Source organism: Zootermopsis nevadensis, unplaced genomic scaffold, assembly GCF_977971745.1.
Source record: "Zootermopsis nevadensis isolate Lab colony 2312 unplaced genomic scaffold, Znev_1.0 Znev_ptg000025l, whole genome shotgun sequence".
NCBI lineage: Eukaryota > Metazoa > Arthropoda > Insecta > Blattodea > Termopsidae > Zootermopsis > Zootermopsis nevadensis.
In genome coordinates, this window is record NW_028259157.1 from 10,757,097 (window position 1) to 10,775,910 (window position 18,814).

General features: G+C 34.5%; 2 protein-coding genes across 2 annotated transcripts; both read right to left on the reverse strand.

Moving 5' to 3' along the window:
- Positions 1 to 585: 585 nt before the first annotated feature.
- Positions 586 to 12,472, reverse strand: GlcT (ceramide glucosyltransferase). Its single transcript, XM_022081836.2, has 8 exons — positions 12,085 to 12,472; positions 9,449 to 9,590; positions 8,344 to 8,446; positions 7,717 to 7,818; positions 6,646 to 6,758; positions 5,168 to 5,433; positions 4,427 to 4,616; positions 586 to 2,794 (listed from the first exon to the last, which is right to left on the reverse strand). The coding sequence occupies exons 1-8, from the start codon at positions 12,180 to 12,182 to the stop codon at positions 2,615 to 2,617; spliced, it is 1,194 nt and encodes a 397-aa protein (XP_021937528.1). The 5' UTR covers positions 12,183 to 12,472; the 3' UTR covers positions 586 to 2,614.
- A 583-nt stretch (positions 12,473 to 13,055) lies between these two features.
- LOC110838541 (uncharacterized) lies at positions 13,056 to 18,576 on the reverse strand. The gene is made up of 3 exons (XM_022081838.2): positions 17,919 to 18,576; positions 16,960 to 17,073; positions 13,056 to 16,229 (listed from the first exon to the last, which is right to left on the reverse strand). Exons 1-3 carry the CDS (start codon positions 18,393 to 18,395, stop codon positions 16,023 to 16,025), a joined length of 798 nt encoding a protein of 265 aa, XP_021937530.1. The 5' UTR covers positions 18,396 to 18,576; the 3' UTR covers positions 13,056 to 16,022.
- Positions 18,577 to 18,814: the final 238 nt, after the last annotated feature.

The window sequence follows — 18,814 nt, forward strand, 5'->3', positions numbered from 1 at the left end:
TCCAGAAGGAGCACTTCGCATTCTTGAATAATGACTGACAGTTGGCCTAAAACATCAGAAAAGTGAAAGAAGACGTTATCAAGTATTTGAAGTACCAACTCCAACAACTTCAACAAGGTAAACTGATACGCATTCGATATATTACGATTACGAAAACTATTATGAAAACTGACTTTATGATCGATTTTAAGACGAAGATTTGCAGGGGTGGGGCTGGACGTAAAAAGTTGACTGAACAAGAACTGTTGACTTCTGAACAGCGACGTAAAGAACTACAACATCAGACATATTTAAGAAATAACTATTCTGATTTTTCCCATTGCTCAGACTCACGAGCAGCCACTGCACAATATGTACTGTGTCTCAGCCACAATTAACAAGCTGTGCCAGTCCTGTATTTTTTAATAATACGAAAATTAAAATTACTACAAAATTTAAATCTGCATTGAAGATATGCCCATGTTCCATAATCATCTAAACAAATGTATTTTATTACTGAAAACTGCTAGATTTCTGCAGTGCACAACGCAACTGCTGTAAACTGAAAATATAAATATTACATCCCCAGTTAAAATACAGATAATGCACATCTGAATTTAAATTGTATTTTACAATTTATATACAACATATCCTATTGAGAAAAATATGATGGATGACATGAGTATATTCATTGTAGCATCTGGTACCAACTATTAAATATCCCTAACAAACTTACTACAAATCAGGTTGCCCTGCACATTATTCTATTTTAACATTCCACCAGTAAACTGTAGTACAGGCATACCTTGGAGATATTACAGGTTCGGTTCCAGACCACCGCAATAAAGCGAGTCACACAAATTTTTTGGTTTCCCAGTGCATATAAAAGTTATGTTTACACTATACTGCAGTCTATTAACAGATATAATAATAATGAAAAAGTTTAAAATATTGCTAGAATTACCAAAATGTGACACAGACACACGAAGTGAGCACATGCTGTTGGAAAAATGGCGGCAATAGACTTGCTCAACGCAGGGTTGCAGCAAACCTTCAATTTGTAAAAAACGCAATATCTGCGAAGCGCAATAAAGTGAAGCATAATAAAATGAGGTATGCCTGTATATTACATTAACTTCTTATGAGATGCACAAAATATCCACTAACAGTTTTGAAATAACTTAGAAAAATGTATGAAAGCTTTTAATATTATTCACATCGAGAAATACTCCCTTTCCAATCTGATGTATAAACTGCATATCATATTTGTTTATTAGTGAAATGTTCAATTACAGCATAATGTATCTATGAAGATATAGAAACATTCTAAAAATTCTGGAATAGGCTCAGCATCAAATTTGACTGATTTTATGACAGCAAAACCACTTCATAACAAAAGATACAACAAGTAACTTCAGAGTGTGCACTCACTCCACCTGGAGGTTAAGAAAATTCAGCACAGTGAAAATTATAATTTGGTTCATTCTTTCATAATTAATAATTATTTACAAGACCCAGACCAGACATAAATTTAACATAACAATGTTTGTTCTATCAGGTTACCTGCATTTAATGCCAATTTTATAATCATCCAAACAGTACACTACAGGTATCACATTTAAGTCTGAAACAATTGGAAATGTATGTTGGCCAAAGAACAGATAGACGAACAGCTTCCTCAACACTGGATTGGAAGACAGGGACAAATGGAATGACCACCATGATCCCAACATTAAACTTCTCAACTTTCACCCATGGGGTAATCCTACAGCTTAGCTGTAAGCTGTTTAAGTAAACAATGTTGAATGTCTTCAAAAACAATTTATCACTGCATCCAGTGACATACCATAAACAATTTGTCCCATTCTCTGGGACTGACAAAAATGTTTGCATCAGTGTGAGTGGTGACATACCGAGTATATCTTGTAACAAACTGTGTCATTATTCCTATATTACCTATGGATCCAAACTCATAGAACACTCTGTAGGTGTTCATCATCCTACGCTAGTAGCAGTATATGAAACACATTACAAGAATGCTGGCAGAAGCAGTGCTTTAGGTGCAGTGCTGTCTTCATTTACATTATACAGCAAAATTCATCACAAATATAAAGGGACATAAGTTAGTGGACAGTACAAAAAATGTTATAGCCTAACAAAACTGAAAGACAATATCAAATTATGTTCGTAGTTTCTCTATGATTTTGTCAACTTATGTTTACAATTGCTCATTTCTTCCACAGTTGAAAGTCCAGACAGTGGAAAGAGTTTAGAAAAAGACTGTGTTTACAATAGTATCAGACCTGTACGCACTACGCTTCACACTGCTTGGAAATTATGATGCTCTATGAATGCAGACGTATTTACATACTGTATGGACGGACAGCCATAACTTTTAAAATATAACTTTCAATATGTATATATATATATATATTATGGTCGATCATTTTATCACCAAATACAATTTGTTTTCTGAAAACACAGCTGCATTTGATCACTTGTGATGGTTGTGCTACAATAGTTTGTTGCCACACATGATAATTAATCCTATATTTAAGACAGTATGTTTCTTCAGTAACGTTTTTTCTCACTTGCTGGTACTTCGTCTATAAGTACTGACTCACACACTTACACTTCACACTTTCACCTTGGGTTTAAGTTCTTCAGCAACACCACCCCACTTAAGTTTGTAGGTCCGTGTACGCCATCTTATTGCTGGATCCCAAAGAGCATGAAGGAACAAATACGGACTGCTACATTCTCGAAATAGCCACCCCATAACAAAATCAAATTTGTTAAAGGGTAAAGAGCCATTCTGTGATAAAAGAATATTTATTATTAATAGTATTAAGAACAAGGGCAACAATACCTATTTTGTTTAAAATACACCACCCACCAGAAGAATTAATGAGAAAGCTCTGTGTTTAAATTTCAAGGATATCACAGAAACATGATTTACAATTAGCATGCGGTTATGTGACACACACCAAGTAGCCAGTGGCATGGTTACTTGACAGCAATGCACTTTTTCTATTAAAAGCAAACATTTGAAACATTACTAACAAGAATTAATGTTTTTTGGACACTAACAAAATTCATGAGGAAGAAGGAAGGGCCCAACACAAAATTAAACATAAAAAGAAGATTTCTGTCTTCTGGGTTGTTGCGCCGTGAGGTCTGGTCGATGTTAACCAACGTTTCAGAGGTCATACTGCCTCCGTCATCAGGGCGATGAATATAGGATTTGCTACTACCACCAAGATCTGCACCGGCGGCGGCTCCAGGTGGGCTTGCGCCCTGACCCTTCCACGCACACCGCCGTGCCCTCCTACTCGCCGGGGCTTCAGCGTTAATGCCTTTGCCTTCCGGCGGCCGGGTATAGGCATGGAGCTTTGGCGCCATCCATTTTCAGGGCTGATGAATATCACCCTGATGACGGAGGCAGTATGACCTCTGAAACGTTGGTTAGCATCGACCATACTACACGGCGCAACAAATCAGAAGACAGAAATCTTCATACTCACCGCTGTGAAAACCTCAAATCTTAAACATAATAAAATACATAAGTATTAAATACTGTAATGGACAAAAAATATCCACCTGCTAGGGCATTTTTAGGCGAGTAAAAATCAAAGATGATAATTAACTGTAAATTTAAAACAGGAACAACTGCAAAGCTGACAGCAATAACAACAACAATTGTAAATGTGTTCAGCAATATGGAAAGGAAAGTGGGCAATAAGATTAAATTAACGACTATAGTTCCCCATGTGTAATAAGGCCATGTGGACTGTATCATTATGTGATTTCATTACGTACTAGCTAATTTGGCATAGGCCTGTAGAATTTGACTCCAACTTTGCAATGAGCCACTGAAATACATACTATCAATTTTCAAAAGGCTTTGCAACACACAAAAGATCAAGATGATTCTGATACAAGTCATTTTGGTAAGCCTTTGGCTAATCCTTTCCCTAACCTCTCTTACTTTCAGTTCATTTATAAACATTGGAGTTCCTTCTACTCTGCAAATCATCAGCTCATATAACAGAAATGTCTGCTATACTATGTTACTTTGTAACACATTATGTGCCATGAAAAACACAAAGAGACATACTCTTACCCTATCAGGGTATTCCATGGGCAGTCTCAAACTGATATATTAGACCCTAAACCAATTAATGCAGAGAAAGGTTTCACTTCAATGTAACAAACTATATACAACATAATCATAATTCTTCCTTTTCTGTGATAAACTAACCTAGTATCAATGTTGAGTATCTCTGCTGTCCTACAAAGATTTATGAGATGAGTGGTTAGAAAGTGCCAGACATTCTTGATCTGATACTGCACACCACCATTAAATACTTTAATAAACAGATGAACAGATGGCAGCCTGCATAATAATATTCTCTGTATGTGATTGAGTAAAAAACTGTTACTGCACCTGAATAATAGAAAGCAAGATCCAGTCGAGAAGAAACCAGACGAGGATGTGCACCAAGTAGAAAACTAGAGGATCCCATCTAAATAGGAAGGAGACAGCCCATGATGCACATGCTCCTATTACCATACACTCTGACAAGGGTTCCAGAAGAATGGTATGAGGTACCATGGCAACCCGCAATTTCGCCCATCTATAATAAACGGTACAAAAATATATCCTTAATTACTTTGTTTGAATCTACTGTGCTTGATATTACTAAACATGGAAAGTTAACAGAGGTTTAACACTTAAAGCACAATTTAAAAAACATGCAAAATTGTCATTTAGGGAGTAGGCCCAACAGAGCTTTGTTTTACCTGACAACAGGGGCAGATCTCAGTCTCAAAAACATCACGTTTTTAAGTTAGGATGATGGATAATGTTCAAGAAATTTATTTTAGTGTGGATTTAGTATACAAGTAGCCCCCTTCATCTACATATAAAATATAAGTATAATACTATATCCTTTCTTTTTGCATGATATATCTTCTGTGCACCGGAAAAGTTAATTCAAATTATGATCCTTTAATTGGCCAGTGAACAAACATTTCATCTCCAGATTCCTAACTGCAGCAGAAGGTTATGGAATCTCTTTTACACAAATACAGATTTTTAGACGACAATCTTCTACAAAGCTTATTCCATACTATTCAGAAATGTTGCAAAGTATAACACCACTTCATCATCATTCATAACACTGACCTGGTCAATCGAGCCTGAAAACTGTTTATTTCACACACACCAGAGTTCTGCCACGCTGGTTGACTGCTGACACACATCCTCCAACCCCTTTCTTTTAATGACTTGGCAAGAAAGAAATCTTCTGCCAAATAACAGCTGAATGCTTCAATTCCTCCAACTTCATTAATTAGTGCTTTGCGCATCAGAGCAGACATCCCTGTATGACAATTCACTTGGAGAAAATCAGCAACTAAATAGATGCGTGCTTGTGCAGTACCAAAATAAACCTGAAAATTAACAAAACCAACATACCTCTTTGAAACAGAGCACTATACAGCTTGGTATTAGAACAGAGCCAGTTTATCTAAATCAATATCAGCCTTCATTTATAATTATTATTATTATTTGGGGTGCTAATAAAAACAAATTGAACAAAATGGGTTATGGGCTGCAACATCATGTAGTCACATATTTGGTACATAATCTTTCATTATATGCAATCCTCTTCTCTCCCTTGGCCTGATTCCTCCACTCTTTCCCTGTGCACTATTTTTACCACAAGGACGAAGGCATCAGGTTAGTCTAAAACACTTGTAACCATCTACATGACTACATGCTAGCATAACTCAAACCAAAATTTATATTTTCATTGCTATGGAAATTTTTAAATTCCATAATGGATTGTTTTCTGAATTTACTAACTCAAAAATCCTAGGTACTTACTTAATTTCCAACATATAAAAATAAGCATACAAACAAACTCTTTGTATGGAAAGTTTTAAGATTACTTTCCAACAGCCAACATTCATACAGAACCACCAACTTCAGATGAAAAAGTAACCAACTACATGCAGCACAGTCCTTTAAAAAACTTGTAGCAAGCCCAGCCTGTCAATAAATTTCGTCTTTTATGGAACTTGAAGGTTCATTACTGTGTTCACAAAAGCCTGCCGGCAGTCCACACCCTGCAACCCTACTTCTCTAAGATCCATTTTAACATTATCCTCCCATCCATGCTCAATCCTTCAAGTGGTCTTTTTTCTTCAGGCTTTCCAACTATTGTTTTGTATGCATTTCTCATCTGATCATATATGTTATATATCTCAACCATCAGATCCTTGATTTGATCAGCACATTTGGTGTAAAGCATTAATTATGGAGCTCCTCAGACCATAACAACTATAAAGTTATGGTGGTTAAGGAAAAAGAACGAATCTGAAGTACAATTTGAATGCACAACACAACAGTGAAACAAGTTAATATTTTTAATTATCTGGATGTAACTTATCTATGAGAGATTATAGCATCTGATTATAAGTAATCAGACAAAAATCATAAACTTAATTTTAACTATAATTAGTCTCAGGGGTAAGGGGGAAGAAGGAGGGGAAAGAGAGATAGAAAGAAAGAGAGAATTTTAATTTATAAAGCACTTAACATTCAAATGAATACTAGTATCTGAAATGAGACTGTTCAGCATAAAAGTACATAAATTTCACCTTTTCCAATGTAGCTGCGAAACCATCACGGTCACACGTAAATGGCATCTGGTGTACAAGACCAACATCTTCTGTCATGCATGAAACCATATCCAATAGCGTGTCTTCTTTCACTATAAAATTCAAGCACACACCAGTTAAACCATTTGCAAGGAGAAATTGGGGGGGGGGGGGACACACCGCCACCAAGTAATGTTCTGACTGCAGACATTTTTACCTCTGCAAGAATCAGTGACCAATTAAATACCAATTCATACATGTATATATATATATACTATAAACTAAATACCAATGTTACCAATTCCAGAAGGCCTTAAATAATCAATGCAAGTCCATTAAATTAAAATTAAAGAATATCAGCATTATATCTGTTGCATTTATTTGCATGAACTACAACATGTACTTGACATTTAACGCAACTGAATGTTATTTAATAATGAAACAAATAAACGTGGAAGTTACATGCCATTAAATGAGATGACTACATATGTATGGTGAAATGGAAAGGCTTAGGGATATACTTGGAGAGACTGAGTAAAACCATAAAATACATCAGTCAGGGGAGTCAGTGCTCTGGCTAGGATTCAAAGCAATTACCTCCCTAATGCAATCTGAGTAATTATTGTTTGAACTAACCTACCAAGTTGTAAGATAAGGATTTAATTCAGAATCAGCATTTGAAAAACCAAGGACTTTCTTGAATCTGCACACTGATAGCATAAAGTGCCATGTCCAAAGCTTTAACATTAAGAGTGTAAAATTGGAGTCAATTATTATGGGCCAGATAGTGTAAAAACATACATGGCAAGAGGCTTCAAAGATTGAAACTTATGAAAGGCAATAACAAATTGCTTTTAGAACAAATTAAGCATGTTTAAAGTTTCAGCTTCACATGAAGATTTTCATCCACTGATGTCCTAAAAAGCAATTTCTCTACTTTTTGCACTAAGGCAGATGAGACTGGCTGCAAAGCACCACAGACAGGCTATAAATACAAACGACGCAAGATAGAAGAAGAACAGAAAAATTTTACTTGCAAAATGGCATAATTACTAAAATACCATTACTTACTTCTTATTCCACTGTCAGATATAAGTATGAGTTCATACTTTGCTGCTGTGAAACCTGGTTGCATATTGTTAATTTTTGGATTTACACCAACATTGGAACCACCTAAAATAGAAACAAAACAAAAATGTTATTTGAAAATGGGCTCTTGTCATTCTCATATTTCAATGTCACCTCTATTCTGCTGAGTATGCAAACTTATACAAGAAAAATGCAACACCAGCAGCAGAAAGAACACAAAAAGTCAGGATTTTTCTTTTATAAATCTATGACATTCTCCATGTAGAAAATGGATAGCTGCCATGTAAATCATGAGCTTATGCAAAATATTTTGCAATCAAGGTTAGGTAACACTGGTAAGTACTTTCATATTACTCATTTTCCATCTAGGTTTAGAATGCATGGAGCAATACCTCTATTCCCCCAATGTCTTCAGGACATTGTGCTTAATTAAGTGTATGACACAACTTGTTCTTTAACCTGAGCATCAATCCAAAACTATGTGACCACACAATGTTAACAAAACTTATTAAATGCAACATATTCAGAAAAAATTTCAGTCAAAATATATTTTTTTAATTAGGAGCTCAAAAAATGTGTTTCCGTTATACGATTGTTAATCACACTTACCAGTAAATAATCTAGAAGTTACAGATGGATATTTCTTTATAAGTTGCATTACTACCATGACAGCAGGATCACTCTCATCTTCAATACAAAACAAAAGTTCATACTGGAAAGAAAAAACGGCCCCATTTCATACCACTGCATCAATAAATTGTCAGGTTTATCTATTAGTGTGGGCAATTTTCAGTTTGTGTTTTAGTTAATATCATTCAGTTCTTACATATGACATGGTGATTTGTATTAGACTAACCTACTGCTGTACAGATTTAAACATTTTCTTAGAGTTGCATCCTGTTGTGTGGGTTTTTTAATCCATTTTTTATCAAGATCCTATGAGACTGTTTCACTGTGCATTTAGTAGCAGCTGAATTATTTTGTTCATTTTGATACATGTATAGCATGGAGTTAATTCTTGCTCAAGGCATGTGTTTTCAAAGTAAATATTAGCATTACAATTTAGTAGTTTGTTTGACATTCATATACGTATTAATACTATGGGCTTGACTTGCATTTAGGCATAAAAACTTGCAAACTGTCTATTCTCTCTACTTTTACTTCTTTATTGATCTCATTAATTGTTAAACTAAGTTTTTACCATGTTTCAGCACTTCAACAAATACCTATTAATTGCACATTGTAAGTAATGATCAGGACCACGTGGTCAAAACTGTCATTTAAAATTTAAAAACCTTTAAGTTCAATAAATTTTCAGAATGCTGTAACATGCAGTACCTGTGTATTATCACATGTAGTGTTAATACTATTCTAAGTTCTGTCATATCGGATATAATATATTGTGTTAATGTTGTATTCTTGTTTTTAAAATCATTTTATGAAAAGCACTGTTAAACATCTAGACTACCTACTCAATGCATGTATTTGCTGTCAAAATTTACCTTACAAAAAAGTGGGTGATACAGTGTCCAATACAGTTATAAGAAAAGGGATGTAAACAGCTGTACAAGCAGGACAAGGTACATATACGGAATGGAAAAAATATGGTGGCAGTATTTGTGGTAAAATTGAATAATTTCCTATTGTGAGTTAACTCTGCATGCTTTCTTTCAAACCTAGTTTTGCCTGAAAACAAAAACTAGCACCTACTCACCACAGGATAATTCATTGTGAAGAAAGTTTCTAGGTTGCTAAATAAATTTGGGTCTACACTCATCAACGGTTTCAAGATTGATACACCTGGATAAGGAGTTTCACATGGCAATTGAGAAACTTTTTTATGTAGTTTCCATTTTCTGAAATCAGAAAGAATAAGAGTACAGTGTTGTCACAACTCTAGAACACTTTCCAAAGATATTAAGTTAAAACAGAATACTACTAGCATATCTTCTAAAATAATCTCACAACATTAGCTCTAACAGAGCCTTACCATCACAAACACCAACAGACATGACACTCAGCTGGTTTCATCTTGTTCACATATTTGCACAAGATTTTCCTATTAACCACTTTAATATTACAATCCTATTTATTACTTACACAAAGTGGCTGCTTTCAAAAGTATTCCTCATAAAAATTCTGTAAGCACTTAACACTTCCCATCTCAGTTACATGTCTGGTCCATCATAACATCCTTTCTTTAACTTTTTACATTAATAATACAAATAGAAGAGCTGTATAAATTACAAAACATTCTACATTTTCTGCTCAATTCATCACTGTTTTACTTGGGATGTCTTAAAATAATTGCACTCTATGTTCTACCTGGCAGTAAAGGGACCTGTATACATACAATATTAATTGCATAATTAATATCAAATTGTGAATGACACTTCAAGGCTTAAATAAATAAATGTTGATCCTACAAACTACATATCAGATAAAAAATGGAGGGTCAGACAGAATTTGGTGGATGATAAGGCCAGAGGGCAAAGGAAGACTGGCCAGTCAGAGCCATGAGGGGGAGGAGAGATGGTTTAATACAGGGACAAACAGAAAAGCTCTCTATTGTGCGGTCATAAGAGACAAATTTGGGTCAAGACTAGGGAAATGTTTTGTCCTTAGAGAGGACCTTCTTTGGCTCCATCGGGGTGTAAATAAGAGGCTTCTATAACACTCCAGGAGAACCAATCTACTCTGTAGGTGGAATGAGGCTTGATCTCTCCTGCTTCTGCATTTCATGGTCAGGATACTTGTGTTTTAGTAGGATAAAATGGCCCAGTCTGATGCTATGGAAAAGTCAGCCATGGCTGGACATAGAAACATCAATATGGGATATTTACTGTATTATGCTAAATGACACCAATATCATGACTTAAAATTCCAGACATACTGACAAGACCATACGGAAAGCAATAAACACTGAGCTCCATCCTAACAATAAACAGGGAGAGTGAATTCCACTGAGGTCATGAAAACTTATTCACTATGAAGGAACAGGAGGTTTTCTTCTAATCCAAAATTTCCCTTGTCACTGAAAAGGAATGCCTTTTCTTTTTCTCTTGGACCAGCTTTTCTCTACTGCATCCCTGAAAAGGTCATTTTTCTGTTCCTCACTCTACCTAGCCTGGACTTCGCTCCACTTCCCCACCCACTTACATGCCTCTGAATGGCCATCTTCTTGTGCTCTTTGACCTGATCATCCACATAATCCTATATAACCCATCAAATTCCTTTCTCCTCACTTGAACCCTGAAGATGGAGCATGCATGTTTATTTGAAACACTGGTAATAGAACCTGAACACTACATGGCAAACAACGCAGAAAACCACAATCTAATACATAGTCACTATTTTAACTGAAACTATGTGTTGTTTTTTGCATGTGATAAGAATCCTAGACTGAACTATTTTCTTGGCTCATTTAGTTCATGTTATAAACACAACTGTGCTGCATACAGTGGAAAAATTCAAGCAACCCTTTACAGATACAATGGTATTTATAACCTTATCAGTGGTAATCCCTTTATAATAAAAACAATCAATAAGAAATACGAGTTTCAATTTACTGAGAACCAATGTAGACCTACTCAACAAACATTTCTTGTAGTCTGTTTAAAAATAACACATAAGGAATCTCGCAGATAAATATTCAAGTCTCAAGAAGTTTACATAGAAATGGCACAGCTGCTTGTCATATAATTTCCATGTTACGATGTTTGAAGTTTACCATACACATTGCCTAACACAATATCTTTGTAGATAGCATAATATTAAAATTGATCTTAGAGAAATTTATGAATAGGATATGGGCTGGATTCAATGGATAGGCCAGTGGCGTGCTGTTGTGAACATGGTAATGAATCTTCGGATTCCATGAAGGAGGGTGGTGAGGAAAATTTCAGGACTAGCTGAGCGACTATTAGCCTTTCAGCACTTTTCTCCACGGAATGTTAAATAACATTTACATACTTACATGCTACAACATTGTTTAATGTTTAATTTTGTAAACAACATTAATTAAACCTCACTTTCGAGGGGTTGGGTATATAAAAAATTATACTTCAGCATACTTTCGACACCCCTATTAGAAGCAGTACTCATGCGACAGTGAATTCACTTCAACCGTCTTCTAATATGTACAGTGAGTTTTACTAAAATATTGCAAAAAAAACACATGTGCAGAATTACTAAATGTCGTATGCTCAATCCAATGCAATCGCAGAGAACTTAAATATATCCAAATACATGCATTATTAAATTATTTGTTGTAAACTTAGTTCACACATGTTTCTTTGAGCAAATGACATAGTCTTAGAATTCTCAAACGAAATTTATTAAGTTACTTACCCATAAAATATAGCAGTAAAATGTACTATCCATTTTCCACACCAAAATACGAAGAAAAGTATCGCAAACCCATACAGTGTATATATCATCGGCGCCATCTTGGCGACAATGAATATCTTCCTTATTGAATGATTCTATGATACAAGCCATGCCCACTGCCTTATAGATCCATACAACCGAGTGTAGTTATCTCTTCAGTAAATCTTTTGTAGGTCACATTTAAATGGTAAATATAAAATTACGTACATGGTACATGCAAATAGAACCGTTCTGGCATGTGTGTTGTTTTGTTGCGTCTTGTTTTTTTTGTCTTATTGTTTTGTTGTGTCTCATTGTTGTAGCACCACTGCCATTGGGTATAAACCTATTTGCAGTTAATAACAGGTAACCATGGTGTGAATGGCGTTTCGTACTACCACGCACAAAATGGAATTGGGATATCAGCTTCAGCAATGTATAATTGCCAAACAAATATTTCTGAACTCTCCCCACTAATAAAAGTGATTAGTGGATAATGTTGATGAAAATGACAACAGTAATAGCAATAAAATGACCCCTATTCAGAATGTCTATGTTGGGGCAATCTGTTGTGATTTCCCCCACCCCAGAGTACAGTGTCTGTCCCTCAGAATTAGAGAAGCATAATATGAAACCCCCAAATTGTTTGTTCTTACTTAATCATTTATGAAGATTCAAATTCTAGAAAATCCTAAAATCCTTGGTTTCCAGACATTCTAGATAAGGGGCCTGGTACTGTATTTAATCGGACCTACGAGTATAAATACAATTACATAAATAGCTTCCTGAATCCTTTACATAACAAATTTAAGGTATTTGGGTCTCCTGAATTTCATTATATACATTTAACTACATTACAAATAGAAAATGTTCACTGAATACAACATAATTACCAAAAATGTGTCACTAATAAGGAAAGAAACACAACATTCATAGTAGTAATATACACTGTGTAGATAAAAATGTTTTATTAACATTATATACTAGAAAAAGTTCACAGTAAAACAAACTGTCAATATTAAAGAGCACAAAATATGAACATCCTTTACACAATTTCAAATAAATTCGATGAAAACGGTCACACAGACATAACAAGAAACATCTTTATTAAATAATTCCTCCTAAAACTGTTACCTGTAATAGTAATGTATGTGTTATCCTGTATGAAACTGTTTCCTTCAGGTCAAAGACAAAGAACATTGCAAAAACACGTCATGTAGTCTTCCTAGAAACACGTGTATATGCTATTTTAACTTTCTTTCAGTGCTTATAACTCACACTTAGAAATACAGGAATACGTGTAAGACATAAATGTCATCCCATGACTTTGTTATGCATGTGTAAAGTTAATCAGATTCAGTATTTGCAGTTTTATATCAATTTACAGTTTATCTTATACTACAAAAATATTACATAAAAACATTCAGGCATGTGGTGATTTAAGTAAGGCACTTCAGAAATATGAAGAAAATTACTGTCATAAAAAAAATTTATGATTTTCATCATATGATCATTCTTATGGATCTACTGTAATCAGCATATGGTAAAAGTACTTAATTTTACCAGATATTTACACAAAAACGTATGTATTTTATCATCTGCAAATAAAACATTCTGCCAAGTGCCACTTGCTCATTTAAGTGCAACACTAAACATTACTTGTTTAAAAACAATGTATTCGAGATATATGTTACTGTTGGTTAATTTCTGACTCGCACAATGAAGAACGCAAGAAAAGACCCATGTTAAAAGCAGATTCATGCATGAAAATCATAATCAAGATTTTCAAAAATATTGAAATGTTCTTACAAGTTTATATGAATAATGGGGAGGTTCTTCACAGTGGAAAGCAAGAAAATAAGATGAAAGAAATAAAAATTAAAATCTTCAATGGAAATGTATAAACTTAATCAATCACATGAACCAGTGTTTGAATCCAAGGATCCAATTGGCAAGCAAAATATATGCATCATTGGCTTACCAATGACCACAAACATCAGAAACATTAGGCAAAAGTCACTGGTTAATTGTATTTTACATAGCTTACAATTTTACATTTTCATACTTGTTCTGCATTTGGTATTCATACATCACCTTCTAGAAACTTTACAAGCACTTAAAGAGTGGCACTTCTGTTCAAGAGTAGTCTAACATTAGTTAAACACAATAACTCCCATATTCGAGTTTGGTCATTTACTGGTGCTCTGACCAGACTAATATATCTGATTGGGGTAATACAGCAACATGTCATGATAAAACAAAAACATTTTTCAGTTTTATCTGTTCTGTTGCTAAATGGTGCATGTATATTTTATGATTCCTTCAACATATGCAGATCATTTTCCATTAATTTCTTTACTATGTAATACTGAAAAACTTGTCACTGCTAAAAATGACCTGGACTAAGAGGAAAGCCAGCAGGAGAGTACCTGGAAGTGAGTATGTTCAGATCTGACAATACATATTTTGCTCTATTGGCTGGCAAAATATAGAGGAACTCTTAAAGTGGTCTAAATAGTGAATTCAGTGCCACACACTTTTCAAGCAACAGTGCAACAAGCTCTTTCAACTAAACTTCAATTACACAGAATTATCAGAACAGAAACATCTCTGAAGATGGCTGTCTTTTCGGTTGTTACGCCGTGTAGTCTGGTAGAAGTTTACCGACGTTTCAGAGGTCTTTGCTGCCTCCATAATCAGGGCAACTGGTAAACTTCTACTAGACTACATGGCGCAACGACCCAGACGAGAGCGATCATCAGACTTGCGGCCGTGAAAACCTCAAATCCTACAGAAACATCTCTCTTTCAGTCATGAACCCAATGAGTCACTAATCATTCCATTTAGTGTAAAATTATATGAAACAACTCAGATCTAAATGTGAAAAAATGCAGGAATTGAAGATACATCTTTTGAGATGTATCTTCAATTCCATGAAGATTGGACATGTAAGAGATAAATGATAACTACAATTATGTTTCTAGTCTGTGATCACGTCATGATGACTATTAACTACTAATCTTATTCTATTTCTGGATACGGCACAATACCTAAATGATATGTATAAGTAAGATGCCTGCAGATCTAAATATTGCTGCTGGGAAAGACATTTGATTGTAAGGCAAATGTATAATTAAAATACCTTGGCTATTATGACAGAGACTGTGGATATGAAATATATTTCTACATTTAGCAAGTAAGTCCTTTGGTGATGCCACTCTTCAAATCTGTGACAACAAACTGGCCAAATACTATTCTAATAACACAAACATGAAATATTAGCACATTCTATTCCTATTTAAATGAACTTCATTGACAGTTAATGAAACTCATTAAAGAGTACTTAAAAATATTTCATGCCTTCTATGCTTCATATCTATTAAGTAGATAACACTACCAGAAAAAGGTTTACTGTAAGGCATAAATGAGTGCCTTAAAATGAATAGTTATCTTATACAACAGTTTTCTACAATGTAAATAACAAATTATCACATGGTAAAAGTACTGGAATGTAAATTATTAATTATTAGTAATACATCTAATTCTATATTTGTAATTAAAGTGCAAACAACCAACCAGTTAATAATAATCTACCCTCCACTTGTGCTACCCAAATTACTTCATAAGACTATACAGGTTTTATAACAATAGTTGACCTTGAATTATGAAGTGGTTTGGCACAATGTGTGCTGCATCATATTAGAACTAATAAAGAGATTTGTTAATAGTGTAACAGACTGCTACAGACCTGCTGCACATGGACGGCTATCTTATGCAATTCACGGGTAAGTACTACTACAGAAGGCACAATACTGTGGCTTGAACTGTCTGGAAGTATGGAACATAGCTACATATATTATGCATAATACTCAGAATTGGCCCTCTCTTGTTCCTGTTAATACATACATTGAAAACACATTTCATAATTTCTGAACAATATCAAACTTCTTCTTGAAGTCCATAGACTCCTTCTTAGGATCATATTTCTTGCGAGATGCCAGCTTAGCACGCAGTTCCTTAGCAGTCATGTTGAGGTTAAGGCTGCTGTTTCGATTGTTGTGGTCTAAAGTATCGTCACTTCCATTGCTGGAAGGAGGTCGAAGACTTGTTTCAACAGAAGAAAGTCCCTGTAAATTTATACACAACATGAAAAAATTAAGGAACATTTAATACATGCTCAATAATTTTCATAGTTCACAAAAGCCCAAAACTAGATACCATGAACTTTTCCCCAGAATATTTCCTCTTTCCAGTCATACTCTTAAACATTACTGAAGAACAAATTAAATAAACTTCACTATTCCTCTGAATGCTTGGGTGGTAATGTTTGCTAACTGCTGTACAACACCAAGTTACTAATCCCTTGCTCCTCAGTCTATTATTAAAAAATAATTTTGACACATTAAAGATAAATCATTCTAAAATTTGATGACAATAGGGTAATATTATTATGGCATTTGATTTGGTTTTTATCCATCATTTGAAACTTAAATTTAAAATACCAAAACTTATGTTTCAAAGGCAGTAACTCTTACATTAATATATTTTAAATCTCAGCCAATGGATAAAGTTCAAATACATACAATAACTAATGATATGTGTGTGAACCAGGCAACACACCCATACTTTTAAATAAAGAAGTAAAAAATGTACAATATTTTATATTAGTGGGATTATACATGCTAAATTCCAAACAACATGACATTGGATTTATCATACTGCAGCAGAATTCTTCTGACACAAATGTCATATCTGTAAATAATGTATTGTTGGAAATATTGACAATTATACTCTTATAATGGAGTAGTACATTAGGGAAACTATCTTACAAATTTTAAATGTAATTAATTACAGTACCTCATCTGCAGAGTCAACCTGGGGTTCTGTACTGTATCCCAGTTCATGTTTCCGCTCACTTGAAGGAGTAGTGCCAGTACTACTACTTTTGTATGACAGCTTCTCAGGCTGAGTCTGGAAATGAAAAATGTGGGAGATATTTAAGCATCAATGAACTGACAATCTCCTAAATACAAAGCAGTAGTGTTAACACTCTGTAGTGACATATCGACAAATGGGATGGAAGTTGATCTTGACTGGCGAGTGAATATGAACTTTGGACAGCTAGCAACTTGGCGAAGTTCCACACTAGGTACTGCCCAAATACAAGTATAGAGACCAACAGGTCCAGTCATTAATATGTAATACATAACAGGTATTACTGAAGCATTCTTTATATTCAAAATTCATCCACAGCTGTTAACAAATCAGGGAGTAAAGTCTGCCCTCATTACAGTAATATATCAGTACTGCTGTAGTCAATATTATCCCACATTAGTAAACAAGAAAAGGAGTTAATAAACATGGAAAGGTGTTGACTACAGCAGTTGTGTGATCAACAAATATGGTAAGCCACTGAATAACAAAGTCATACTGTATATTAGATTAACAAACAATTATGAAGTAATGCACCAGTGGAATATGTAACTTTCTGATATAAATTTTTTACTGAAAACCAAGGCACAGGTGAAAAGGCTTTTATAAATGCAAAACTGAACACTTTTAAGCAAATAAAATACAAATAGGTCAAATAATACCAATTACTTCAATGTTGTCATATCATAAATTTACACACACACATTTATAATTGTTTGATGAATCACTACTGTCAACAGGATGATGGTGCATATTTAGATAAACTACAGAGAAGTGAGATTTCAGATTCCCATGGTAGTGAAGTTCCATTTTATGCAAAGCCAGTTAGTTAACTGCTTTACATGGTAAATTACTAGATAAATCTAAATAAGGAACATCTTTACCTCAGGTTCAACTGAAGCAGCACTTCTTTCAGATTTGTGTGAATGTGTGTCCTCATAATTTCCATCATTCTTTTCTCCGTTCACATCTATATCGTTATCCTCATTAGGAATAGGTGTCTGGAGGTGCAATACGTCTGGCATGGTGCTTTTAATAATGGTGTTATTAGCTTTAAAATATTTGTCAGCTTCAGAATCCACTACCAACAGCTTCGTTTGGTTTGGAATTGCCTTTATCCTTTGTACCACCTGCTTGTGATTTTCGTTTGAAATGTTAACACCATTTACTTCAATAATTCTGTCGCCCTGCTTCAAACCTGCAGCCTCAGCTGGTGATCCTTCATCAACTTTACCAATATACTGGCCCGGTTTGCCTTTTTCTGCGTGTAAATTAAATCCATATCCGTCAAAATGCTTCCACTGAATAATATGGCAAAGTCTAGCAACAAGTGTGCTCGAAGACAGCGACCCGTTAGACATTTTAAATCAGTCTACCAAATCCTTTCCTTCAACTTAACACCTACGCATCAGCCAACTGTCGTAGTAAAAATTCTGTCCAACATGGCGCGTCTCACATGACATTTGAAGGTTATTCTTACCAACAACATAAATTTATTGCTAATCTCTGATAAGCATTAACTTTCGTAGTATCATTCTATTCGTTCATAAATTCATTGTATCTACGTCTACATCGATTACTATCACCGGAAGCATCACAGATAAAAAATTAGACGTATGGGAATCTGAGGTTTGTCGTACGTAATTTATATGTTGTGACTAAATTCAAAACTAGAAGTTTTGTGAATGAAAATTGCTACATTGCATTATAATATGACAATAGGATTTTGTTTCTGTTAATTTTAGACGATACAGTACCATATATTATGAAATATGGTGTA